Source organism: Xiphophorus hellerii, unplaced genomic scaffold (assembly GCF_003331165.1).
Source record: "Xiphophorus hellerii strain 12219 unplaced genomic scaffold, Xiphophorus_hellerii-4.1 PGA_scaffold_72__1_contigs__length_338794, whole genome shotgun sequence".
Taxonomy (NCBI): domain Eukaryota; kingdom Metazoa; phylum Chordata; class Actinopteri; order Cyprinodontiformes; family Poeciliidae; genus Xiphophorus; species Xiphophorus hellerii.
This window is the reverse complement of record NW_022587647.1, coordinates 60,709-88,662: the sequence shown is the minus strand read 5'-3', so window position 1 is coordinate 88,662 and position 27,954 is coordinate 60,709. Positions and strand designations below refer to the sequence as shown.

The window sequence follows — 27,954 nt, the reverse complement described above, 5'->3', positions numbered from 1 at the left end:
GTACTAAGAGTACGTAGTTTAAATGCTCTTCCAGTGAATTATGTCAAGCTGTAATTTTTATATGAAAGTCAGTTCACTGAACACCAATGGTCTTCACAGTCGGTCCGGTAGATTAACTTTAGGATGTGGTGGAAGAAGAGGTTTGCATCATGGTTGTTGAAGCCACAACTTCACCAGCAGCTGTACGAAGCGATGTTGTCAATGTGGATCAAAATCTCAAAGCAATGTTCTAATATCTTCTTAAACCAACGCAAGTTAGATTTAAGGCAGTTCAAAGAGCCAAAACTAGGTCTGCTCTGGTACGATAACTGGAAATGAGTCTAATTGGTTGGCTGGTAAGTCTTTTTGCATTAGGCTACTCCTTTATTTCCAAGTGATATCACTGTTTTTAATGGGATGAAATATCTAAATAAAGTACAGTGTACTTTATTTCAAATAAGTGAAATATTGAAACCTTTCTAAAGCCCTTCTCTATTTTAAAAGTTCAAACATCAAACATACCAATAAATTTCCCTATGAAAACAACCATAGTGTATACCACAGAACATCCATTGTCTTCCATTTCTCTTCTCTTAGGGATACAATCAGCATTAAAATAAATGTCACTCCAGTATTGGCTGCTTTGCAAACACCAGCCAATAAATAGGTTCTAAGAGTCATTTTCAAGCCCTCTGAGGCTTTCAGATTGCTTAAATATTTTATTCGCTTTGGTCTAACAAGTTTTCAAATTTTATATGCTTTAATAAATTAGTCACCTCCTTCCCAAGTGTTAATTATGACAGCATTTTGCCCTCTTATAAATACTTGCCAGAGTGATGCTTTACTAAATTTGATGTAAAGTAAGTATGTAAAACATTCTTTTAGCTGTACATAAACTAAAACTACAACACTAAAGCCTTTTTCTCTTTAATAAGACTAATACCAAACCTTTCTGAGCAAACATACATAATACAGTTCTCTCACTGATAAAGCAGCAGCCTTGTGTTTTTTTTTTCTCATAAGGCACATTTACCAAAAATAAAACTCTCTATTACAAGAAAATGCACATATCATACACTTTTCTTTTTTCTTGTGACAGTTTAACATTGTACCTCGCTTAGTGAAAAACCGTTTCCAAAGTCTTTTTATTTCAGATTTATTGTAGAGCTTTAGTGCACTGAAGGTATATGGTCACACAGGCGCCTTAAGGCTGATAAAACGGCAGAACCCGGGCAATGTTCTGCCGACAGATGGGGCACGTTCTTTGTGGGAGGGCCTGGTAGCAGGCGAAGCAGCAGCATACGTGTGCACAGTCCAACAGGATGCAGTCCCTTGGTTCACTGAGACAGATCACACAGACATTCCCCATTTGATTGTTGTCTTCCTCTTCAGAACCTTCTGCATTTGCTCTTTCGGCACGCAGTCTTGCGGCTTCAGCTTGCTGACGGGCAAACTCCCTGCATGCTGCGTCCCGCTCCCAGCGATCCTTAAAGGTGCGGTAGAATCGTAGGCCGGCCCAGAAGAGCACTGCTGTCCCGGCCAAAGCCGAGACAACAACTAGCACCTTCCAAAAAACAGCTATGTTGCAAGTTTCATTTCGCAGGTTTTCAAAGTCTGTCAAGCTCAAGAAATATGGAGAATTATCAGAGGGCGGACGAAGAGTCACGGTGCCGTCTGTGTCTAGGGTCAACTCGCCGATGCCAGTAAGAGTCGTACCCACCTATAAGAGAGTTTGATTATCATCAGAAATATCTGCTATTGTAAGAAGCATCAAAACTATGAAACATCTAAAGTAAGACTTGTTAGATTAATCTACAAACCGACCTTAAGCATTTCTTCAATCTCCAGGACTCCTTTAGGCTTTTCTCCACTGAAGTAAACTCCTACAAGCTCTCCAAAACTAAGAGTGGGCTGGTGAAATTTCTCATTGATGACCTCTGTGTATATTCCATCTGCTTGCAGAGGAGACTGAACTTTGACTGCAGCCTTGTCTAATCCAAACAAAGCAAAAGGCACCATATTCACTCTTTGGTGTAAGATGCGTTCTGAGTCCATCCTGTAGAAAGCAGAGCCAAAGATAAGGAACATGGTTCTGCTTAGCAAAAATAAAATGTAAAGTTTTAAACTATGTGTGATGATATCATGCACTTTAGGTATTATTGAGTTTACAAATGTAAGGTCATAATTAAACAAAGTTTTGCATAATTGTGAAGTGAAAAAATTATTATACAGTTTTCAATAAAAAAATCTTGGTGTACATTGGTAAAATCAAATGCCATCAAAGGTCACCTAATTAGAAAATAGACTTCAACTGTAGTTTATATAGAGATAATTCAGTTTCATTCAGTTTTAACTTTTCCTCAACATCACAAAAACAATGTTTCTCTTTGGCAGTGTTGGTTAGTAAATAACATCTTTCTGCCATTTTGTAGCTGGAAAGAAAACGCTATTAGGGAAATTTTCATGTTCAAGCTAAAGCTCTGTTCAGTGAGTGCGATACTTTTTACAAGCTCATTACAGAATAATTCTAGATTATTGTGATATTTTTTCCATTATCAAGCTGCCCTATTATATAGTGCACAGAGAAGTATCCAGTATCCAATAGGAGGAACATCTGTAAGGCATTTAAATGGCAAACATGCTATCTCAAAACATATGAAACAATAGTTTGAAACTTGATATAACACCAAACATTTCATATGTGTTTATATCAGACTCTCACCATGTGCGGGAAATGCTGCTCCATATTAGCCTGTGCTCTTTAATTGTAAATTTTTGCAACACACCAGAAATGTCTTTGTTGAAATGGCTTGTTAGAGGCTCATCCACTGGTTTTACCGTACCTACATGTGGACACATACATCCAAGAGCAGGAAATATGAGCCATAAATGTCTTTCACTGCACTAAAACAATGCATTCAGTTCACGTCTGTATCAAAACAGTGAAGTTCTGATTACCTTCAACCACAGCATACTGTAAGCAGCCTCCAGGAGTAACTTTCAAAAGGTCTTTGAGTTTTCCATCTATACTAATGTGTGGAGCATTCTGGAAAGAAAATAAATTGGTAAAATATGCACTACATGGTACATTCACAGATTTGCATGTAGTACAGTTAAATAATTAACTGGTGTAACTTTCCAACAAACATTGTAGTTTCAGTGAATTTCCACAAAAGTATAGAAAAGTATTTTTTTTTATCTTTATCTTTTTTTTACCAATAGTTATTGTAGTATTACCAGCTGTTATGCTTAACATACTTCAACATGAAGATTATATTTTATTTCAAACTAGTCAATCTTGCATGTGATGAGGAGCTGACAATAGATGCTGCAGCTTCAGAAAACCTGGATCACTTCCAAGCAACAACTCAAATGTTCAAACACTTCTTAAGCACAAAAGCAGTCAGACATTAGATGAACACATTTCCAGGATAAGTATATTTATATATATAAAAAAAAAAAACTTACTTCAAGTTTCTTAACTGTTAATCTACTTCTTTTGTATAGATAGTAAAAGACTCCAGAGAGGCTCAAGCTGGCACCAAGGCACACTGCCTCTGTAAAGGTCAGAGGAAACCCTTCCATTCTCTCTGGGCGTCCTACCACAGCCCTGAAACCAGAAAAGAAACCAGATATAATATGTGAGAACGGCTAGCAAGACTTACAGTGACATTGTTGATATGTTTCACAAATAGTACAGCCATTTTTAGAAAAGGACACATATTTTGTATCTGTGTTTTTCGGACGTGTATTTGTTTTCCCATTTACTTTTTCCATTCACTATAACAGAATAGAATCTGCGGGTGTGTTGTGGGTCACATGCTGTTAGATTTATATTATTTTAGAGCCTAGAAATGGGCTGGTTGCTATAATCAAATTACTGTTTTAACGCTGCAACGATTTCACAACATATTGTTTCTATGATGCTACCCTTCACCACGAGTTGTTGCGCCCTACTGGTCCACTGGTTGAAAGAAAGTTCAAATAATTTTCTCTTGCTTACATGTATGGGTGCACAAATTGTTGTTCAAAGATTGGAGATCTGCCAATACTTACAGGAGAAACCAATCTTATCCAAAAATTATTCACTGTCCTCTTTTGCTCTGCCATGAGAGAGAGCTGACTGATGTACTCAAACGCATGATTGACAATAGTCAACCAATTCTTGTGAACTTAGTGACATTGTGGCAATATTTAGTAACTTTCAGACAAAAAACAACAAAATGGTGTTGGCTATAATTGGAATTGCCAGGCATTTAAAAGATGTCCATCCCCCCGCCCAACACTCGATTACAAAAAATATAATTTTAGTTGTTTTTAATTTAAGCCCCTTACAAAAAGAAACTTTCGGTCACATTCTTAACATTTCTTTTCAATGCTTGTTTAAATACAATGACACCATGAAACTGTGCTATTTTCTTCAAGGTTGTGCTGTGAGGATTTGTTGCCACCCCAATTCTAAAACAAAAAAAAGATAATAAAAGTGTAGTATTCTTTTACCATAACTGCATCAATATAATTAAGTGTGATTGTGTTAATCAGGGGTTTTCAATCCATGTTACATCAGTGCAGTTAATGAGAAAAACAGCAAGTGGACATTGGAGTCACTGCAAGAATTTAAAAAAATACTCATGTAGAACAAAGCAACGTAATTTGTTTACATTTGAGAAAATAAAAAAAAGATAACCACAGACATTTCCTGCTGGTTTTCTAAATTGCCGTAGGAACTTCCTCACAGTGAGGAAGTGGGAACCGCTTCAAAGCAGAAGCTGTGCTGGGATTTTGCAGAACAAATTGCCAGTGAACTCCACACCTGTTATTAGTGCTTCAGACTCGAAGTTAGTTCTGAGATTCAGTAAAACTGTCTGCCTAAAACCTCGAGAACTGGTTTGCAGTATATTTTGTAATTGTTTTGTCTCGACTGCCTGTCTGTTCCCCATGCTTTATCATCCGCATTTATTGACTTTAAATCCCACTACATTGCTTTGCTAGTTAGCTAGCATGCTAACACTGCCAGGAACTAACATTGACCTTTGCAATTAATGACTCTAAAGTAACGTAAAGCACCAATATGACTCATAACATTTACATAATCCAAGCACATGTTTATAAATAACCTAGCACATAAGTTACAGTAGACTTTTTGTTACCTTAAGGACAAAATTAAAGTTGTCAAGCTAACACTTCTGTGTCACGTCACGTAGACAACGGCGTCGTCACGTGACAGATGTTGGCGCACGGCATCTCTTCCACGTCGCCTCTAAGCGCCGACATGGCAGGAGGTGTGCGGAGAAAAAGCCCCAGCTCTCCGTCCCCTCTGTGGGGAAAACTCCACACTCTTTGGCAGGACAAGCACTTGATCCTGTTCAAGACGGAACATACGTTACTGGTGGTTTCAGTGCTGTGGATCCTGGAAATTGGAATAAACCTGTGGGTCATACAGAAAGTGGCATGTAAGTTGCCGCGCTGCTAGTTAGCATGCTCCGGTGTGATGTCGTGTTCCTGAAGGCGTCCGGATGCTAAATGGCTAGCATTAGCAAAGCATTAACTGAACTCTTAACACCTGTCACTGGATTACACACTCTGTCTGTCTGTCTTAGTGTCAAACGGAAATGTCTGTTTTAAGTAACATTTTATGATAATTTTAGCATACTATTAGTTTTGCTGTATATATGGTGTGTAAGTTGTTTGAATTTTGCAGTGTGCATTCATAGCATGGATTCTTAAGCGTATTTGTGATGACAATCTGATTATCTAAATAGTTGTAAAAATGAAATATTTGCACGAAATACAATGGAAACATTCGCAGTGTGTGATATCCTGAGCTTTTGGTTGTGCAAAAGTTGTAAAATCAGGTTTTGAATTTGCAACGTTTTTGGAAACAATCTAGTTGTTTGGAGAGTTTTATTTTAAATAAACCTTTATTTATTTAAAAACCATTTTAAAATGTAAAAATTAATTATACTTTTTTACCCCCAAATCACAAAGTGTTGCTTAATTTCAACATAAAAAGTGGACTGTGATGAGACCAGAGTAGCTGTTGCTGGAAAAGCAATGGCAAAAGAGATGAGATTCACTGTTCTACATAATATTGTAACTGTATTGTATATCAGAAGGGTTAATTGTTGCTGTTCTAAATCCCTACATTAATGCCATGATACCATGAAATCAGAGCTGCATCACACCAGAAATACATAAAATTGCTATTTCTTATAGTGACTACTATTATTTTGATTAGGATTCATTCACATTTTCCTGACTCCTTCACATTATGTCCTCGAACCTTTGTGAGATTTAGCATTTTGGCCTTAGGTGATGGGTAACCAATTGTACTTAAAGTCCCTCCAAATAGGTACATATATATTTGTGAATGCATGGAACTTGATAAATACCAGGATGCTATGTCTCGCATTAAGGTAGTCCATTTTGATAAAGATATTTGGCACAGTTGCATTACAATAACTGTTGGATTTGTTGTGCAGCCCATTCCAGTCATAAAAGCACAAAATGGTTGCTAAATGTCAATAAAGGTTAATATTATTATTATTATCTGTAAATTGCCATTCCTAAAGTGAAAGAAAAATGTTATTTAGTAATACTAATAGTTTTATATTAATAATAAATGAATATGACACGTTGTGCAGACACAGAGATCGACTGGAAGGCGTACATGGATGAGGTGGAGGGGGTCATCAACGGTACCTATGACTACACCCAGCTTAAAGGAGACACCGGCCCTTTGGTGTGAGTTTTACAAAGACGATTTTGCGCTGTAGCCTTCTCTGATCCTTTCAGTTCAGAACATGTTGATAAATCGAATCCTCCTGTTACTCTAGGTACCCTGCTGGTTTTGTCTACATCTTCACGGCTCTGTACTACATTACCAACCATGGGATGAACATCCGCCTCGGCCAGTACATTTTTGCAGTGTTCTATCTTGTTACGCTGCTGCTTGTCTTCAGAATATACAACCGCACCAAGAAGGTCTGTCGGTTTTCTAGCAAAAACTCTGGTTACGCCTTGAAACTCTAGTCTGTCATCTGGAGTTTAATAGTAAAGCAAATAAGTATTTTTTTCATCTTCTGACATTTTTTTTCTAGGTTCCGCCATATGTGTTCTTCTTTGTGTGCTGCGCCTCGTATCGGATCCATTCCATCTTTGTGCTGCGTCTCTTTAATGATCCAGTGGCCATGATGCTGCTGTTTGCAGCCACTAATCTCTTTCTGGATGGATACTGGACTCTGGGCTGTGGCGTGTACAGGCAAGTGTGAACTATTACTTATTTTAAGACTTCACCGTTAAAAGTATTCAAATGTATCATACTCCTTTATAAAGTGAGGTGATGAAATTACAGCTTAATCTTTCCCTCTTTCTGACAGTTTAGCAGTGTCTGTGAAAATGAACGTGCTTCTTTTTGCCCCTGGATTACTTTTTTGCCTTTTGTGGGAATTTGGCCTCATCAGAACAATCCCTAAACTTTCTGTGTGTGCAGCCATACAGGTAAGCACTCCTTTTAATTTAAAACATGAAACACAGACTTTCTAGTGTCTATATATTTCAGGAACAATAATCCCAAATTTTTCTTTGCTTACTGTAGCTTCTCCTGGGTTTGCCTTTCCTATTGAACAATCCTGTTGGCTATTTGAGCCGCGCCTTTGATCTGGGCCGTCAGTTCATGTTCAAGTGGACGGTGAACTGGCGCTTCCTGCCAGAGTGGTTCTTCTTGAATCGCTACTTCCACTTGGTCCTGCTGGCAGCTCACCTCCTCACTCTGCTGCTCTTCGCTCTCCGCCGCTGGAAGAGGTGAGACACACCTGGGATGTGCTGTAATTCCAGAGATAAGATAAACCAGGAGAGACGATTTGATTGAACAGATTTTGTTTTAGGGTTTTGTTTGCCTGTAAACCAATAAACTTTCATAATATGAGTCTCTATGAATCCCACAGAAAAACAGCAGAAGATCTGCCAGAAACTGAGATTCAGGGTTCATTCATACGGATACAGCTTCATGTTTTGTGTCACAATGTTAGAATAGAGGTCATTTTAATGTTATTTACATTTCTAACATGTTCATCAGTCTGTGTTTGGATCTTTGAGGCATAATGCAGTATCACTGAATTTTGATGCTGCTTAAATATTTAAATGATCTGAATGGTAGTCCAATGTTTAGTTCACTTTCAAGTACTGTTTTTTTTAGAAAGCAAACTGTTATATAAATATTTTTTTAGAATATTTTCTTGCAATTTCTGTTTTCTCAGACCAGGAGAAAACATAGTTGAGCTTCTTAAAGAACCAAGCAAGAGGAAAATCCCTGCTCAAAGCATCACTGTGGATCATATCCTTACATTTAAATCTTTTTTACATTTTTATTTTAATGAGAAATACCCATGCTTGTGTTTCTTGTGAACCTAAAAGTTGTGGTTAAATTTTTAATATTTTTTCGTTAGCCTCTATAGCTTAGCAAATTATTCAAAGCCCAGCATTACTTTTACTAATCCTTTATTTTCACAGCTCTTAAATAAAGCGATTACTAACAATTTAGTCAGTTCAAACTACTATACTTGAAATTAATTTTTTACTTTAAAAGACCTGAAATTAATAATCATTTCCTTTGTAGTTTAAGTCCTTAACAGCGAGCCACAGATAGTGCTGATACTCTTTACATCTAACTTCATCGGCATGTGCTTCAGCCGTTCATTGCACTACCAGTTCTACGTGTGGTACTTCCACACGCTGCCTTACTTGCTGTGGAGTGGCGGTGTCAAGAAGTTGGCCCACCTGCTGAGGTAAGGCCAAGTCTTGAAATTAGAGCTTTTACTTTGACACTGAAGTCCAAATTTGTGGTGGAGTTGTATGAGGATAATGATGAGTTTCATTCTGGTGTGCAGAGTTCTGATTCTTGGACTGATTGAGCTTTCATGGAACACCTATCCCTCGACTAAGAGCAGCTCTGCAGCCCTCCATGTCTGTCACCTCATCATCCTCCTCTGTCTGTGGCTGGCTCCACCCCTGACGGAAAAGAAAGAACACACGACTGATAAGGGGAACAAGCGTCACTGAACCTGACGGGACAGGACGTTTGATCGGATGCTGAGTAACCTCCGTCATCCTCCTCTCTATCATCGGCACAGGGCCTGCAGAGGGAAGTCACTGTGAAAGACTGTTGCTAGGTGGATACAAGTTGCCATTTGTTGCTTCTTGTCTTTGTTTCCTGCTTTGTCGTTCAAGCTCAGCTGCTGCTGTACCCGGCTAGTGCACACTGCTGTGGCTTGCAGTCAAAGACATGAAAACGGAAAGGATGAATTCTCAGGAGTCTTTTTGTTGTTACACAATTGGAAGTTTTCAAGTGCTGTGGGAAAATCATGTATGCTTAGAAATAATTTGTTCATGCACAGAATGTGATGGATTAAAGATAAGATCTAAAGAGCTAACCGTAGATTCAGAAGTGTTAAATCGACTACATATCAACATGAATCTGATATTTGGTGAAAGCCTGCATTGTTTTTTTTTTGTTTTGTTTTTTATGCAATACTGCAAATAAACCTTAAACAGTAATGATTACCAGTGTGTATTCATAATTATCACATTACATTTGCATTATTCAGGATACAAAAACTATGAATGTTTTGTCTCAGGTCAATTTTATTTTAAAAAGGAAATTGCTGATCATTTAGCTTCTTGGCGTTTATGACTTTTTCATTTTGTACCCATCTTTTTGGTGAAGCAAGAAGACAGGACTGTGGTCCTCATCAGTCAACTCATCTTTTTGGTGAACTAAAGCATTCACAAACGTCTTGCACACTTGGTTTTGTAGTAACTGCAAGAATTAATATAAGCCATACTTAAAGTCCTTTCTTGTACTAATAGCCTACTATACATTATTTTAATTTTATATTTAGTCATTTAATTTACTTACAGAATCACATTGTTAAATTTATATTGCTTATGGTTCTATTTGTATTTAGTAATATTTAGACCTTGGATGGTGTAGCTTGTCAGCAAATAAGAGAGTTCTGATTGGGATCAATAAATTCTATTCTATTATACTATGTTCTAAAGAAATAGGGTTATATGACTCAAATATGCAATATCTACCAGTGGGAGGTCACTGAGTGGTTTGATTAGGAGTTCTAATGTATCACATTTTGTAATAGTCGCTCAAAATCAATGGACATGAGAGATATTCAGACTTATACAAACTTAAAACTTAAATAAAAAATGTTTACTTAAGATTTCAGGATTTTAATACAGGGTTCCTGTTCAGTCTTAAAAAGTATGACGCTTGCCCAGATTTTCCAGAAAAATAAATATACATCCTTTGTCTGTCCTGTCATCCACAAAGGACCCCTGGGGTCCTGGTATCTGGTTCCAGCGTTCATTGGATGAGAGGAGGGGTTCTTCCTGGACAGGTCTGCAGGCATCTATTCTGCTCACACTCATACATAAGGACAAATAGTATACCAAGTACCCCAGTAGTAATATTTTTGGTCTGTGGGAGAAAGCTGGAGCACTATTTTGTAGATGTGAACTGACTGAATCCAGACAAATAAAACAGATTAAAACTTTTATTCCTTTTGTACACAGTACAGCAAATGCTTAGTTTCCATTATGTTGTTTTATTATGTTGATTGTGTGAGCTAAACTTTCATCAGTTTATCTAATAGCCAACATGACAATCATTGACTGATTCTTTGTTTGGCATAGTGTACATAACATAGACTTTAAGCTACAGTCTAAACTACGAAAAGCTTATTCAGATGGTCAAGGCATTCCTGTGTTTGCATAAAGCAAATTTATAATAAAAGGTCACTTTTGTAAATTGGGGTGGATTTGGCACTGATTTACAGTATCAACTAATAAAGTACAGCTTTTGTTATCCAGTCGTGAAAAACGTAAGACACCCTACAATAGCCTATGTCTCTTTCTATTGAGCTTGGACATTTGGATATTTCATATCAGGTAATTCAAGTAATATACATAAGATAAAACTAAAAAAGAGAAAAGATATACATTTTATACAAAATGAAATAAAAATGCTATTTCTGATTAGGAATGAATTAGGACTGTCTCACATTTATTACTTTTTATCAAGTGCAAATGACTGGAACATTGTTAGCCAACATTTTCAAGGCGATTTGCCCAGTTTAAACCTCAGTCATTTATATCTGGTGTGATCTTGTCTGTTGAAGTGAGAGTGAACACAAATTTGAGACTGCACAAGTTTTACTCAACTAAAGACGAAGCAGAACCGGTCCTTCCATAATGACAGTGCTCCCCAAATTAACAGTGAATTCACCAAAGACCATTAAGAAATGGAAAGTCAAAGCCCAGATCAGATTTTTGTGAGACATTGTGGAGTGACTTAAAACCCCTCAAACATCTCTCAGCTGAATGTGAGGAGTGGGACAAACTTTCCTCAGAGCAATGTCAGAGACTGGCAGGTGGATACAAGCAGTAACTGAAGTCATTTCAGTCAAAGGGGCAAAAACTAGCTTCTAGTGGGTGGAGTGTTCTAACTTTTTGCTCATTTATTTCCTTTCTTTAATAAGGAAAACAATTTTCATTTTTGTTTACTTATAAACAAATTTTACAAACAAACACATTTTTATCAAAAATTCTTGCTAATTACAAATCAACCAAAATATTTAAAAAATAGTTGGGGTGTCCTAATTTTTCCACATGACTGTGGATCTGTTTTTGTACCTCTGAACTGACTGTCTCACATATTATTGGGGTTATAACACAGCATGTTGAACTTGATGTTTTCATCCCAGTGGCGCAGCAGCAGAAACAGCTGTCTGGCTGCTCCTCTTAGCCCTGCAAGGTCCACTCCCTCTGGCAGTTTCTGACAGCGCAACCAGAAATCTGCTTTTGCTGCCACCAGCTCCCACTCCATGAAGTAGCCAGCACACCGGTGCTCCAGCCACGCCAGAGCTACAGCGGTGGCCCAGGTGGAACCTTCTAGATCTTCCTGAGCCAACTGGCTGCTACCCAGGAGGTCTGCTAGCTCTGCTGAAGTCCCCTCGTATATATCAGTCTCTGAACCACGGCCGCTGTCTGCTTGTCCAAGGCTTTGACTGTGAGAGGGACCAGTAGACAGCTCCAAGGATCCCTCCTCAGAGCTCGGGAGATCAGGGGGAGAGGTGACAGGGTCTCGGTCCGACAAATGTTTTCGCAGAAGCCTCGACTCCAAAATCAAAGGGTTGTCCACTGGAGTGTGGTGGAAGGGAGGAGCACCCGGTTTGGCCAGAGAGCACGAGGAAGGAGAAAAGGTGACATGGTGAATCGTGGGAGCACCTGGGGGCTTGGCAGAGGTGGACAAAGAGGGAGCGCTGGGAGAAGTGCAGCGAAAAGCTGGGCTGAGGCTACGTCGGTGAAGGCTGTAAGGTGATGCTCTCTTAAGGCGGTCCAGGGGGATTTGGACACACTCTGAGTACATCACCGTCAGGAGAAAAGCCCCTGATGCAAGTTGTAAATGCACCTAAGAAAAGGACCATAAATTAGTGTTAAAACCAATGAAAAAGACATACTGTTAAGAATATGCACTCAATACGTGGCTTGGGATCCTTTTCATTTTGACATAAAAGACGCAAAGGTTGCTTTAACAGCAACCCTGAGACGAGAAGGCCCAGCAGAGACTGTACTTTCAAGGGCAACTCAAGGAGCACAACCTCCCAGAGGAGCAGCTGGTCATTGTTTACACTGGCCTTGTTCAATCTGTTGTGTGCACATCCATCACTATGAGGTTTAGCTCTCACCCACAAATCAGGACAGGTTCAAACTGCAACAAACGATTAGGTCGGCACGGGGGCGCCGTATAGGGGGGAAAGGTTATGACAATTTTAAGGGCCCCTGACCAACAGGGGGCCTCCACAATTTATTTATTTATTCTTTGTTCATAGAAATAAAAAAAAAAATTGGGGCCCTGTCAATTACAAAATTTATCATATTGTATTTTCGAAGATTGTTTTTAGAAGTAAAAATGTAATGTTCCCACTGCCAGACCAAAAAACACACATCTATATTTGCCCTGAACCCCCTGGATCTGCATGAAATGATTCGTTCCTGCTTGGAGCGCTTGTTGGTGAAGGTGTTCAGCAGCAGTCAGTAGGAAACAAGAACGAATTTGGCTGTTACTATACTGCTAAGAAAAATAATAAAGTTAGGTTTTCAAAAAAAAAAAAAGAGAGAGAAAAAGGCAAGAGTGTCACTTTATAACCCGTTTTTTCTCCAAGAGAGGTGGGTAGACTGTGTGAGATTATCAACCATTTAGCATAGTTAGCTTAGCTACAGACTACTGTTTGCCTCCATTTCACTAGCATCTAATAAATTAAGGAAAAAAATTACCAAGATATTCATATATTTAACTTGTCCCTCAAAAGACTCAAAAATTGTAACAGCAGCTGCATGTGGGGGCCCAATTTAAATTTTTGTCAGGGAGCCCAAGATTCCTGGCAGCGCCCCTGGGTCTGCAGAGAGAATAATCTGAACTGATCTTCCCTCCATCTAGGGCTTGTAAAAAATAAAGTAGCAAATACATCTGCAGTCCCCCACACACCCTAGACACAAACTAGTTAGACTTTAACCTTCAGTCAAATTCCTTATTTGTGTGGACAAACTTGACAAAGCCGGTATTGATAATGATTTGCACCCTTACTTCCTGTGTTTTCCATCTTCCTCTTGACAATCGTTCACCGATTCTTTACAGGGTTCAGGTCAGGCACGTTTGATGACCAGTCAAGTACAGGTCAGGTCAATAGCTACAATCAATAGCTCCTCAATGGACCCAAACTGATCTAACATTTCCTGATAGAGAAGATGATTGCACTGACTGGACTCAACAAAGCAAAGAAGATAAACACCAGTAGACGACATGGTTCTGAAAATCCTCACTTAATGTAAGTAACATCACACTGGACCTCACAATGCTTGACTTCCCAATGGAAATGCAATGTTTATTTTCATGGAAATAGAAATGTACACCACTGAGTATCAGTCTCTGGCTCAGCATGTATGTAGTATCTAATAGCATAGATCAGGGGTGTCAAACTCCAGTCCTCCAGGGCAACTGTCCTGCAGTTTTTAGATGTGCCACAGGTACAAAACACTGGAATGAAATGGCTTAATTACCTCCTTCTTGTGTAGATCAGTTCTCTAGAGCCTTGCTAATGACCTAATTATTCTATTCAGATGTGGTGAAGCAGAGGCACATCTAAAAGTTGCAGGGCAGTGGCCCTTGAGGACTGGAGTTTGACACCCCTGGTATGGAACAATGTGAATGTAATGCCATTAATACATTATCAATTACACCATGTTTAAAAATAAAAACAAAATATTGTGGCTTGTGCTGAATGTGGTTCCACCTCACCAGGGGCTGGTAGTCTGGAGTTTCACTCTCTGGCTGTTTGTCGGTCTCTGCTGATAGACAGTGAGATTTGAGGGGAACCTGTTTTCCGGATGAAATAGAGGACCTGAGTCGACCCAGCTGGAACCTGCAAAACCCAAAAAAATTTACTTTGAAAATAATGCAAGTACAAACGAGACTTGAACAGCAAATGATTAATGATACCAAAATATTTGTGCCTAGAATGTTAGTTGTGCTGGAGTCTATTTAGGGCCTACATTTATGAGTCCTCTATCACCCATCTCACACTGAATTTTACATATTGTTTCACAGAGATTACAATATAAACTTTACCTGGTACTAAAGAAGCTCTCCATTGACTTGCTCTCTATAGAGCGCTGTGAACGATTGCACGACATCCCTGTTGTTACAGTAGCCATGGAACAGAATCCACCTGCGTCTGAGATAGGATCGTTGAAGGAAAACATTAAACAAGAATGTTTCAAACATGGTGTGAATATTAGATATATTCTAAAATATATAGTTGTGATGGAATTTTACTTTAAAAATAATTCATACTGTATTTTCTGTGGGTTTTTTTGAGCATGCAGGATAATATTACACTAAAATGAGTTTGCCTCGTTAGCGTTGAGGTAGAATTAAAAAGGACAGATACAACTGTAGTGCTGAATGGAAATAAAGACCTTTAAAAATGTATGTATTTTGGATTTTCCTAGACTGAAGGTTTTGTGAAGTAAGAGAAGTGTCCCTTGAGTGTCGTCATTGTTGTCTATATTCACTAATATTCCAAGATGTAAGCTTACAGAAGTGACACCTCTATTTGAAAGAAACTCAAAGACTGATGTAAAGTTTGGTTAAAAGAAGTAGGTGCTGGTATCTTTTTGGTGTGGTCTACCTGTAAAGTTCCAGGTGTCTTCAGCCTCTTCACTTTCGCCGCTGATCCGCCGTCTTCCCAGACCGGCAGAATAAACCCCCTGCCTGCGACCTCCAGGCTGAGAAGTTTGCCTGTTCCCCATATGAATTCCTACATGAACAGGAAAATACAGCAAAAGCATAACCAGCAATCTGCCGTCTGAATTATAGCACGATCCTCGTCTTTTTACAGTTAATCACCCTATAACATGTCTATTTAGTAAGTCTGCCCATAAATGCTAATTCAGAAAGAAACAGGTTGTTTCTCCCTTGTGCTCTCACCCGTGTGCACATATTTTTACCATATCTGTTCAATTCCACTGAACACTAAAATGTTCAGTGAAATTTAATTTGATAGACCAATGCAAGATGGCTCATAATTTTGAAGTGAACAGGGATAGAAAGCCAACAATGTGTAGAAGAACCCTCTACAATTTCATCTGCAGGCCTTTTTGGGTTTGTTTCTTCAAGCGTTGCACATTTGGTCCAAACAACACTGTCAAAAAGTGAAACCATGAAGCTTTTCATAGCCAGTGTAACTTCATAACATACCTGTGTTTCGGACGTCTGTGCTCTCAGTCAAGCCTTTGCTTGTGCTGCCATTGGTAATGGTGAAGGCTGTGTACATGCATATGATGTTACAGTGCTTGCTTGTCTGAATAGCCTTCATGCGATACCGTTTACCTGACCCTGAATGGAAATAAATGTAAGTGACAACACATTTATTTCTGTTGCCACGGAAATAAATATGACATTGATAGTGTGTGTAACGATCATCACCATGTCCAGTTTCACTCTCTTTTTCTGCCAGCTTTTCAAAGTCCCTTATTACTGAGCGAGCCGTCAGGTGGTGAATGATCTCCTCCCATGGCTTTCCTACATCGTCTCCACCAATTCTACATTCATTGACTCCAGTGGTGTCCTGGTCTTCCGGTGGCCAGAGATGTCCCATGTCCACAGTAACCTCCCAGGACACAGGTTTGCCACTCAGCAGACCATGAATGATGGAGCGACACTGACCTGAGGGAGGATCTTCAGGCTGAGCAGCAGTAAATAGATACTCTGGGTCAGTGAGGCTGTCCCAGTCCAGGGGCGAAGCAGGAAACAGGAGTCCGTCTGGAGGATCCAAAAGAGAAAAGGGTTGCAACACTGTGTTGTGTGTATATTTTGCTACAATATGGACAATTGTACTTCACACAATAGATGGCATCATGAGGAAATGTGTGTAAATATGAAAGAAACAGCTCGAGATATCAGTCAGGACCATGAACCTTGGGTGTAAATGGGTCTGTCAAATGGACAATCAACCAAAATATACTGCCCAAGTTAGTAAAAGGTGACTTAAGGTCAATATATTCATTGTTTTGGAGTGATCACTGAAAAGATCTGACATGATTTAATGTTGTATATTCAGACAAAAAAACACGACTTTTTAAAAGTTGTGTATTGATATCTGGTTTAAACTCTATGTGATGAAACTGAATTAGGAAAAGTATCTTTTGCACTCTTTCTTACTGGAGTCAGACAGGCTTCTGTGGGAAACTGTCCCTCTTGATGAAGGCCTTGTTTCTCCCTCACTTTCATCCAATCGTCCTCCAAGAGTCTGGTCAAAGGAGACCCTCTCAAGAGCTCTCCGGAGGCGATGCATTTCCAGTTCACCCTGTGGTGATGAAAAACTCCTTGCTGCCATTGTAGAACGAGCTAATGCTTTCTGTCTTCTTCGAGACTCGTCGCCTCCATCCAGATGCCCATTCTGATGGCACAAAAACAAAAATGAAGGAAGTCCAAAATAAGTTTAAACTATCAATCTAATTTAACAATGGGTAAAACGTTTATTCTCACTTTTTTAGCAACATTGTCAGGAGTGTCCGCTGAAAGGTTTTGTTGCCATGCTGGGTCCGCCCAGCGAGATAAGGATGATGGCTCTGGAGGAGCCATCCTCTCAAGGCCTTGTGGTAAAGACCCTGTTTCCAATACTGGACCAGAGGAATGGGTATCAGAAAGAAAGCCCCCACCTGCAGAGTCAGAGCTTGAGGCATGAATGTGTATGTGGGACTGTGTCTGAAGACTTCGCTCGCTGCTCAGGGAGCAGTGAGTGAGAACGTACTGCTCCTGAATGTAGGAGCTCTGCTGGATCCTCCGCCTTATATCACTGGACCAATCCAGCTCCACACCTGGTTTGGACAAAAAGACAGCTGTGAAACACCATGGAAACAATGTCTCCAGATCTAAATCAGCTTAGTGACCTGTGTATCACCTGGGCTTATTCCAAGGTCAGTGTCTCTGGCACAAGAAAACTCAGATGAAATTTCTCTTGAAATTTCTCTCAGAGCCTCCTCCAGCTCGGTTCTGTCGGAATGCATCACCACAGGCATGAACTCAGATGAAGGAGGCGGTGAAAGCTCATCATTCGAATGGGTAAAAACAGAACCCACGGAGTCATGGTGCACACCTCTGTAGTCCCTTTCTTGGCACTGAACAGTAAAAATTTATGCACATATTTTTACCTTTTGAGGTTTCTTAACATTGTGTAGACTTACAATAAGAAATATTAATAGATTTGCTTTGGATTTTATGTGAAACCAACAGAGACTTTTGTCTACTTGTGAAGTTTATTATTCATATATTATATGTGGTTGTATATGAATTAACAAATAGGATGCTGTAAGTATTCACTCTGTTTTTCTGTGAAAAGGCAAGCTAACATTTGGTTTCTGAATCACCTGTGAGTGTACAAAAGGTCAAACTCCAAATCAAATCGTGACACCATACCTCTGTCTTCTTTGCTTTGAAATTTGTCATGTCATAAAGAGTGCAGTATCCAACTAGGCGATCTCCGGAGTACAATGGAGGAATTTCATTGGGTGAAAGGAGGGCCTCCATGTTCTCTGGCAGGTACCAGTCAATCCGAACATCCGTCAGAACAGGTTCAAAGGCCTTCTTTAGAGACTTGATTAACTACAGCAGAGTTCAGAACAAATCACAATAAGTTCAGGATTCGGTTCTGGTCACTGCACCAAGATAAATACCAGATCTCCTAATGACCGTAGTCAAAACGTGAGGTTCTCACACTATCATGTTCTGACCACACCACAATCTCAACTGGTCAGACACCAATTCTCTAGAATTATCTCCATTGAACTTTTTCATTACTTACTTCTGTTTTGCATTAAATTATATATCATTATGTTTAATCTCATTGCCCTGTTTTTGCTTTTACTTTCTTCTCAAATGTTTCTTTGTATTTAGTTTTTTTCTGATTATTATTGTAGTTAATAGTATTCTAGTTTTAAGACATTTTTGTATGAGTTGACTCTGAAGAAACTGACCAAAGCCTTTGTCATCTAAAATATTTAACTAGTCATATGATGATGAAAATGTCAGGTCGATACAAAATAGCAAGAATTTAACTGTAGCTGCTGTGTGTTTCATGTATCTCCAGAAGATGGCAGTGCTGTGCTGGTGTTGACCTTGGGCTGGAGTCTTTCTTCATCATCGAAGAACTCTGTGGTCCCTCCAGTCAGTTTGGCAATTCCCTGAAGGAGCCTCCTGCAGGCTCGGGGACCGAGGCCGAGGCCAAAGCATCTAGAGAGGCGATCCGGAGTTGGATTTTAAAACAACAAACATGCACACGCTCACATCTGATTGCAATATTAACTGCAATCAGGTTTGAGAATAAAGAACAACAAACAAGTGCATGTGTTTCAAAGAGACAGCTGAGATGCCTTGGAGAAAGTCAGTCCACCAGGAGAATACTAATGAGGTAGAAACGGAGTTATTCTGCATGGGGGAAATTGATGGGCGTGACTTTTACTGCAGAGCAGAGCACTTAACGGGATTACTGGGCGGGGCTGATTTATTTATTTATTTATTTGTTTCCTTTTTCACTTTCTCAGCTCAATTCTGCAATATGTGTCCCACCTTTTTTTATTTCTATTTTTTTATCTCCACAATATTTCCGTAAATTCACCTGTGAATTTTTGACAGTGTGACATAATACCCCCTCATTCAAACATTGTTTTCCTTTCCATGTTTGCACATGGTTTCCATACCTGCCAGCACATGTGTTTCTGCGAACCAACTCCAGCACCTTAGCCACATTGCTGATGGAGCCGTCAGTGATGATAAAGACCTGCCGTGGATATGAACGCTGCATGGGCTGCTGGTAGAGCCAGGACAGCGCCCCCTGAAGGTTGGTCCCGCGCATATCCGCTCTCATCCTCTGGATGTACTCATAGGCCTGCATTAGAGTCACCTGGATGTATGGAGTGCATAAAAATATGGATGCAATCAGATTTGATGTAAAGCAGTAGATGACACCTGTTCCAATTGACTGCCAGAACAATCAGCAAATTAAAATGTTTTATTGTTTGATGTTAAATGCTCATATAAACCTATGAGAAAATAATTGAATCAGACCCTCTCTAATAAGGACAGCACACACATATAGCTTAGCACCTGCTTTAGTACAAACTGTAGAAAAACATCCCTGGTAGAACAGGAGCCAGAAGGACATCTCGAGTGAAAATGCATGAAAGGCCACCATATGGTGTGGAGAATGTGCAAAGACTGTTTGTCCTTCCAGTCCCTGGTCTGGATTAAACCTGATACTCTGCTACTAAGGCAACCCAAGGAGAAACGCTGTGGCCAGATTGGAGAGCAGCACAGATCGTCCAGCATGGTTAAACAACATCAACCTTCAGGTCACAAGAACTAAATGATGCATGTATGTTCTCTCGCATAAAAAAGAAGAATTTATGACATGTTTTTTAACAAGTGATGGATTAGCCAATCTTGTGAATTCACTGTATGCGACTTACTGGCTTAGAGTGAAGGTCATTGCCCCTTTTGTTAGCATCTCTAGTGAAGTTGTTTTAAATCTTTAAAGCTTTAAAATATATTCATATTTACCACTGTGGGATAATCTCACAGTGGTAATTTTAGTGAGAATTTTAGTAGCAAGCCAAACTGTAATTTCAGCCCAATTCTTTAATGGGTAAATCAAATCCTGTCTCCAGAAAACAAACCCTTTATCCACCAGGACAACTTAGTGTCTTCTCTTGTAGCACTTCACAAGGATTGAGCTTAATGAACTAAAGTATAGAAATAAAACTTACATCTACTCTAAAGAGGTTTTGCTTAAAACAATCTTAACACTAAATATTTCTCCCCATTGAATTCATATGCTCAAAATAAAGGCTGGATTTGAAGATTGCCCACAATAGAATATTAATATATGTGAGACTGACCTGATAAATAAGACACTGATAGGAAACATTCCTAACAAACATCACTGTGTAAAACTAACATCAGTGCAGAGCTTGCTGGAGGTAAACAGAGGCTTGATGGTGGTCCCAAAGCCAGCTATGTTGAGCATCGTACCAGTGGGTAGACTCTTCAGGGCCACTGCCATGGCTTCCTGAGGAAGCAACGCATTGCAGACAGCTTGGCATGACATCAAGACACATTCTACCTCAAAATCTAAAATAAACTACTTTCTGGCAGTTTTCAGTGCATCTGACCTTCACACGTTGTATGTTAGTGCCACTCATGCTGCCGCTGCGATCGATTAGGAACAGCAACTCTCTGGTAGCTTTGTGCAGCTCCAGAGGCTCGGACAGTAAGTCAGGACAGAAGTTGAGCATGAGGACGGGGCTGCAGAGGATGTCTTTGTGGTATCGTCTACGGATGTACTCCAGCTTCCCAAAAGCAAAATTATCACATGGAGGTTAGATAGACATAAATATAAAATAAACATGTAAATGAGATTTAAAAAACATTAATAAGAATATCTTACCCTTTTCTCAGGTTCTGAGTCTTTGCGTGTGTATCGAATGTAATCTCGGCGAGAGCAGATCTGTTGTTCATACCGGCTGAAGGACAGTCTGCCTTTCTCCAGAATGACCAATGGACTGTGAGGTTCTGTGGAAGGATGATGCATTTCAAAAGGTAACCTTGTGCTTATAAAGGTTACCAAACATTTATAAGTGAAATGTGTGCTTCCAAACATTTCACTGGCAGATTGTCTTTACTCACCACTGAGGTGCAATATTATCTCTATGTGTCTATCATACGGATGCTCCTGAGCCAAAGTAATATAGGTAGCAGATGCACTTTGGGCACTAGGATCTGCATCTGCTCTCAGAGCATGTGTAGGGCTCTCCAAGCCTAAAACAAGGTAAAGTGTCATCAAGGAGAAAAAAAATTATTATGATGATTATTTTAGTGGACATAGAGTGCTTTGTTGAAATATTCAGATGGAGAAGGAGGTGGGTAGAGGGATTTTATGTAATAGACCAACAAAAAAATAATGGAATGGAAAAAAGATCAAAGTTGGTTTTCCTTTTTTTTTTGACAAATAGAAACTTGGACAGTGTTGCGTTTAGTCCCTTGGACTTACTACTTTGAAGAACTTTATAGAACATTTTGCTGAATTTACAACTTGTTACAGCAATGTTGCTTATTTCTCTATTCAAACATTGCTCATACTCAGTCTGATCAAGTTTAGTCACATATATTCAATTGCATGAAGATTTGGAGTATGAGTGTGAGTTTCGAAAACATAAATATCCTTTGACCTAAAACATTCCATTGTAACTTTAGCTGTATGTTTATGTTCGTTGTCCTGCTGGAAAGTGAATCTCCAGACCAGGTTTTACCAGGTTGTCCCTAATGCATCATACAACTACCATCAACAGAAGTAACACATAATATTTTGTATGTAGGCCAAAAAGTTTAACTTTGGCATCATTTAAGCAGTGCACCTTGTTCCAAATGTTTGCTGTGTCCTCAGCATGGCTTGTAACAGACTTTGCTACTCTTCCACTAGAGCCAGATTTAAGGAGTAAATTAATAATAATTGTCCTATTAAGATATTTTTGCTCTTCTTGTGGAATTTGCTCAGTCTCTCTCCTTGAAGTTGTCTAATCACCATGTCTTGGTGATTAGAAGATGGATTAAAAAGTGTTCTGAGAGATGTTCAAAGGTTGGACTATTATTTTATATCCCTGCTTTAAACTTCTCAACACCTTCTTGATCATATTAATACTAATATTCTCTAAAAAACAGCTGAAGCCTTCTCTGAAAAGATGTATTTGTTCTAAGATTAAATTACACACAAGTACTACTTATTAGAAAGGGGATTTCTCAAGGCAGTCGGTATGCAACGTATTTTATTTCTGATTTTTAGAGTAAATAAGGCTGAATTCAAGAGTGTGGTTCCGTTTTCAGGTGACATGATGAAATATGCAATGAAATCAAAGAGTGTAAATACATTTTTCCAGGTAATTTAGTCAGAATTTGCAAGGTAAGATTTTACTAGCTAATCTTTTTCCTCCTTATACTTCACATTTTTTTGCGTTGGCTATGTTGTGACTCAGGTTTTTCTCTGCAGCTCAATAATTAAATTTTGACATGAGACTGCCTCCTGTTCCAGCATGTCATAATCATTTAGTCAAGAACTACAGAATCAGACTTATTTCAGAGGACAAGACAGTACCGGCCAGCAGACAGGCGCCTCTAACCAGCAGCTGGAAGTTGAGTTCATACGGTGCCAGATTGACAGCAGGACTGGAAAAGAGGCCATGAGAGCACTGCTGCTCAGAGTCTACAGCCCGATCCTGCTTCCCTGAGGTAGCACCGAAACAGCTGGTTGCTCTAAAACAAGAAATGACTTAAACAAGTTATCAATCCATGACACACCTATTACATAAAAACAAGCAAATATAACTACCCAGTATCCTCAGACTTTCCTCCATTTTCACTTTTGCTTGCAGTCAACTGGCCGGTTACAACCGGAGTAAGCAGCGTTGGGTAGACGATACGGATAGCTCCATTTTCCAAAGTAGGGAGTTCTAGTGTGGTGCTGATGATGACAGACACTATGTCCATGGGGCCAATAACTCCACAACCCACAATGAATGTGGTTCTTTCCAGGTCTTCATCCAAAATCAGGTGTCCTTAGATCAAAATACTGACATCAATAAAATATTCCAGACCTGTCCACAGAAACGGCCTTGTTATTTTTAATCTCTCCACCACCACGAATAAAGACCTGATTATTTCAGGAGCAAAATCTGCACAAGACTAGAATGGGCTGCAAAACCAGTCGGCAAGCAGCTTGGGGAAAAGGTGACAAGTGTTGGTTTGATTATTAGGATGGATCTTAAAGTGACAGTCATGAAAGATCTTGGAACATGGAGTGAAGGATGAGTCCATAACCACAAGGGAGAAGCTTGGTAATGATGCTAAGGTAGTTTGGACCACAATCTTAAAGAAACCCAAGTGAAGAGCAGTAGTTATACTTTGAAAAATGGAAATTTTTCTGTAGTGGCACATTTGCAAATGAACCTCCAAATGATTTAGACAAAGCTTGAGACAAAGTATGAAAAAATAAGCTTTTTGGCATCAACTTGAGTCAAAGAGCACAATCCCCACAGCTAGGCATGGAGATGGAAACATCATGCTTTGGTCCTGTTTTTCTTTTACAAGGTACTGGAAGACTTGACCAAACTGGTGGGAAAATAAGCATTACAGACAACAAAGCAAAACAACTCACAATGTGGTATTACAATTACAAGAAACATGGAATTTCACTCTCTTTGGAGTTTTATTGCTAACTGTTTCAGCAACAAGCAAAGAGATGGCTTGTTTAGATCTTCTCAAATCTGGATTTATCGAAATAGAATTATTTATGTCTGTTTGAAAATTATTTTGGTTAATTACAATATGCAACTAAAAATCATCTTCAAAGGATCCCTAACGTTTCTTACATGACAACCACATGAATTGATCCATCTTTCACTGTCTCTCTCGTCCTCACCGTTGGTGCATTGTATGTCCAGGCCAGACATCCCGCAGCAGCATCTCCACTCCTGGCCGCTCCCATAGTGTCCATCAAGACCAGATCCAGGGCAGCACTCCAAGCAGCAGTCCTTCAGCTTTCCTCTGCTCTGGATCTGCACTCCCACCAGCCGCCCTGCAATCATGGCCTCAAAGCCCACCACAACCTCCTTTTCCTCAAGAGGGTACACAAACACACCTGAACACAGAGAGACAGCAATGCCTGGTTGTGAAAGAATCTCTTGGCAAATCCTCTGAACTAAACTGTGAATACATGAAGTATAAAAAACACATCAGTTTGAGTTATCTCAAACTGATGTGTTTGTTTTACTTAAATAAAGAAATTACTCGTTTTTCACAAAAAACAAACTTTGTTGCGTTAGATGATATAACTTTCATGATCTTAAAGGACAGAGCATATCTGGAGTGTTCCTCAGGGATCTGAACTTATATCTCTACTTATTTCTTACAATTTCCAGCAGATATTTCTAGAAAAGTCTCTTTACAAAATATCTGATTTCCCCATAAAACTTAGAAAAAAACTACTGCAACACAAACCTTAGCTTTAAGAACTTTACCAAAAACTCACCTTCCACAGACTCTGTGTCAGCATTGGCGTATGTGAGTTGTGCAGTGATGCCCATGGAGCAACCATTGGCACAAGACTTGATGCATGAGGCCTTTAGCAACAATGGCTCCCACGTAGAACGGTTTCTCAGGCCCACCATGTTGCTTCAGTATCAGAAAAACCTTCAATGCGCTGAAAGCACTGAATTACAGCCACAGAGCTCAGAGATACAGAAAAGGAGACGTATGTGAGCTTGCATGTAAAGTCTGTCATTTTCACTCATCAAACAATCATGATAATCTTTGTTCATCAGAAGCAGGCTGAGAGCATAAAAAAATGAACAAGATCACTTTTGACATTTATATGCAGGCCAGGATGGTTCATATAAGCACACATTGTCTGTAGAACATGCAACCATCCTGTCACCTGTTCTGCAGCTCTTAGCAACCGCCTCTGACAGATTGTGCAGAACAGGTTTGGTCAATCATTAACGTCTTCACTTATTACCCTATGCATCAGCTTTGCAATCAGTGGTCTGTTAGTATGCAAACCCATGTGTCCCTGCAAATATGGTCTCAACTTCACTCTTAACTCCAATATATACAAACTTAGTCAATGTGTACAGAATTATTCAGGATTATCTACCACTTAGCATCTTCAGGGGCAACAGGTGCTGAGATGGGTGTACAGATTAACAACCCAGTTGTGTGTGTGTGCCTGTGTGTGGGGGTGTGTGTGTGTGTGTGTGTGTTTGCTGTAAACCAAGAAATGGTCTTCTCACATCTACCTCTGTAACAAGATCAACAGCAACCATCTGGCTACTGCTCTCTCAGCTCATAACAAGCTAATAAATACCTGGTTTGTTAAAGTGCAGTGAACTGCTGCTGTTAGAAAGTTACAAAAGACGATATGATGCTGTAAGGTACCTCAGCTCTCTGAGTTACACGACAAAGTCATCAATACTTGAACGGTGACTACATCTTCTAGTGGTTGTGATTATTCGGCAAATTAATAAATACATACAATAATTATTTATGTTTGAAACAAATATAAAGTGTACTTACAAAGAAATAACTAAGATTGTGACCAGCTCAGCTACGTATTTTAATAAAGTAACTTACAGTGCAGTGAAAGAGTATTTGCTCCCTTAAAATTTATCCTGTTTATGCATTTTCTCAAATAACAGTTTAAGATAATAATAAAAATAATAATAATATCAGACATCCCCTTAAGAACTGGTTCTGACACCGAGTGTTTGGAATAACACCTGGTAAATAACAAGTCACAAAGCAAGCCTATGCAATGATGTGGCCCACTCTGCCTTGCAGAATTGTTTTTAATTTAGCCACACAGGACAGTTTTCACATTTAATGTCCTCTTTTTACGTTAACATTTCTCTCAAATTTAAGTCTAGACTTTGACTAGGCCACTCCAATTTTTTTTGTTTTAAATTAATATTTTTTTAGCCATTAAGAGGAAGACTTATTTGGTTTTGCAATTATGGCAAGTTGTCCAGGTACTTTAAAAAAACAAAGTTTGACTGTCAGCATGATGTTCTTTTTTCTGACCCAAGCTTTGCTGGTGATTTCTTCCTGTTAAAGGGGCGTTTTCCTTTCCACTGTTGCCAAATGCATTTTCAGGATAAGAGATTGCTGCAATGTCAAAAACTCCATGCTATTGGTTGGATTTCCTTCGAAGGTTTCATCAGTTGGCAAAATAAACTAAACTTGACTGCAGTGTTTAAAAATTAGAATCAAGCTGTAAAGCATTGAACTGACTTTGAATTGATTTGCTGCTAATTGGCGCTATGTAAATAAACTAAATTGAGTTAAATTGGATGAGTCATTGATGCGGACTTAGAGCTACACCACTGTTCAATGGTTTTTTTTATTTTTACTTTTGTGGATAATGGTTTTCTGTGGTTTGCTGCTGTCCCAATGGCTTAGAAATAGCTCTGTAGCCCTTTCTGAACTGGCAGGTATTTGTGATGTGTTGCTTTTTGAGTTCTTTTAGCCTACTTCATGTTGTCAAGAAGGAACTGTTTTAGCAATTCAATGATAAAGCTCTTGAAGTAACAAGGTCTGGGTGTGGATTTTGAAATGAACAAAAAAATGTGATTAATCAAAATTAACTGATGATTTACCTGTAGGGTCAATTATCTTTTCACAGAATCCCAGGTTAGTCTGATGTTTTTTCTTTCTCTTAATAAATAAAATCATCATTTGAAAAAAGATTGTACTTATTCCACTTATTCACTTGTCTGAAATAGAAATCTCAGACATTTACTTTTTCACTCCCCTCTAAATAATCTTATTTACTGAAACATATATGTTTCCAAAATGTGACTGGGTTATCTGCATTATGTGCCAGTAATATTTTCAGTAAAAATTACTGGCACATATGCAAACTACACGTAAGTAGACTACAAGCAGGTCCCACAAAGTAAATATTCTGTGTTTACACTGGAAGCTTTAATTAATTTGTCTGATGTTTGCCTTGCATTGTTGACCAACAGTGAGGGCTGAAAAACTCTGCAGTTGCCTAATGCTGCTTGCAAACCCTACATAAGAAACAAATATAACCTTTGGCGAACACTTACTGCTCAGTGCAATGTAAGGTAATGTGCACCAATGTCCGTACTCTGCATCACCCCACCATCTCATCAGCTTCTATGTTTCCCAGTTATATGTTAGAAGAGTTTTCCTGCTTAGGGATGCTGCTCTCTCCCCTCTCTCTTTCAATGTTCCCCTCCCTCTACAAATTTACCAGCCGTCCCTGTATTAGAAAGTCAGTTGATAAAGCAAATCTGAGAATCAGCATCCGTCTTTCCAATTCACATGAGACAAATTGGACACTTGTCTATCTTCCATCTGAGGAATCTATAAAATTTATAGAATTCGTTGCCAGTTTAGAGGACTAAAAAAAACTATAATCAACAATCATAGCTGTACATAAACCTACTTTTATTTAATCTTAATAAAAGTCATCTGCTTACCTGCATCTGTCCTGAACCGAGGAGCTGTTAAACAAAACTATGATCCTGAACCTGCTGCTCAGGCACAAGCTAACACACAACGGTAAGTCAGGCAGAGTCTGCGTTTCATCCAGACAATTGGCCGTGATGGTAGCAGCACCATAATTCATGGCTAATGGCTTGGCTACAGAAAGGAGAGGAGGGGTGGGGATGGGGGTGTGTTCAGCCTCTTCCAACAGGTCAGCCAGACAGCAGCAGGCAAGGATAGGTGAAACCAATAGCATTTTAGACATTGTGTCTCACTTTAATGGCTTC

The 27,954-nt window shown here is 39.2% G+C and overlaps 3 protein-coding genes across 4 annotated transcripts; 1 reads left to right on the top strand and 2 right to left on the bottom strand.

Moving 5' to 3' along the window:
* Positions 1–684: 684 nt before the first annotated feature.
* LOC116716594 (mitochondrial ubiquitin ligase activator of nfkb 1-A-like) lies at positions 685–5,236 on the bottom strand. The gene is made up of 6 exons (XM_032557423.1): positions 5,130–5,236; positions 3,448–3,589; positions 2,938–3,025; positions 2,702–2,822; positions 1,804–2,035; positions 685–1,699 (listed from the first exon to the last, which is right to left on the bottom strand). Exons 2-6 carry the CDS (start codon positions 3,562–3,564, stop codon positions 1,184–1,186), a joined length of 1,074 nt encoding a protein of 357 aa, XP_032413314.1. The 5' UTR covers positions 3,565–3,589; positions 5,130–5,236; the 3' UTR covers positions 685–1,183.
* LOC116716593 (dol-P-Man:Man(5)GlcNAc(2)-PP-Dol alpha-1,3-mannosyltransferase-like) lies at positions 5,218–9,392 on the top strand. The gene is made up of 9 exons (XM_032557422.1): positions 5,218–5,432; positions 6,624–6,723; positions 6,816–6,963; positions 7,080–7,240; positions 7,359–7,479; positions 7,577–7,782; positions 8,238–8,314; positions 8,621–8,765; positions 8,868–9,392. Exons 1-9 carry the CDS (start codon positions 5,252–5,254, stop codon positions 9,037–9,039), a joined length of 1,311 nt encoding a protein of 436 aa, XP_032413313.1. The 5' UTR covers positions 5,218–5,251; the 3' UTR covers positions 9,040–9,392.
* A 1,138-nt stretch (positions 9,393–10,530) lies between these two features.
* Positions 10,531–27,418, bottom strand: LOC116716592 (von Willebrand factor A domain-containing protein 5B1-like). Of its 2 annotated transcripts, XM_032557421.1 has the most exons (21): positions 27,265–27,418; positions 24,687–24,885; positions 24,078–24,296; positions 22,989–23,214; positions 22,755–22,912; positions 21,293–21,424; positions 21,054–21,178; positions 20,779–20,955; positions 20,565–20,675; positions 19,309–19,511; positions 18,727–18,841; positions 18,029–18,214; positions 17,514–17,730; positions 17,099–17,430; positions 16,772–17,009; positions 16,037–16,372; positions 15,809–15,946; positions 15,240–15,368; positions 14,678–14,783; positions 14,348–14,471; positions 10,531–12,460 (listed from the first exon to the last, which is right to left on the bottom strand). In XM_032557421.1, exons 2-21 carry the CDS (start codon positions 24,823–24,825, stop codon positions 11,699–11,701), a joined length of 4,173 nt encoding a protein of 1,390 aa, XP_032413312.1. In that variant the 5' UTR covers positions 24,826–24,885; positions 27,265–27,418; the 3' UTR covers positions 10,531–11,698. The 2 variants fall into 2 exon arrangements, with proteins under 2 accessions (XP_032413312.1, XP_032413311.1); XM_032557420.1 differs by lacking the exon at positions 27,265–27,418 and having other exon boundaries at positions 24,687–25,271.
* Between the last annotated feature and the right edge of the window lie 536 nt (positions 27,419–27,954).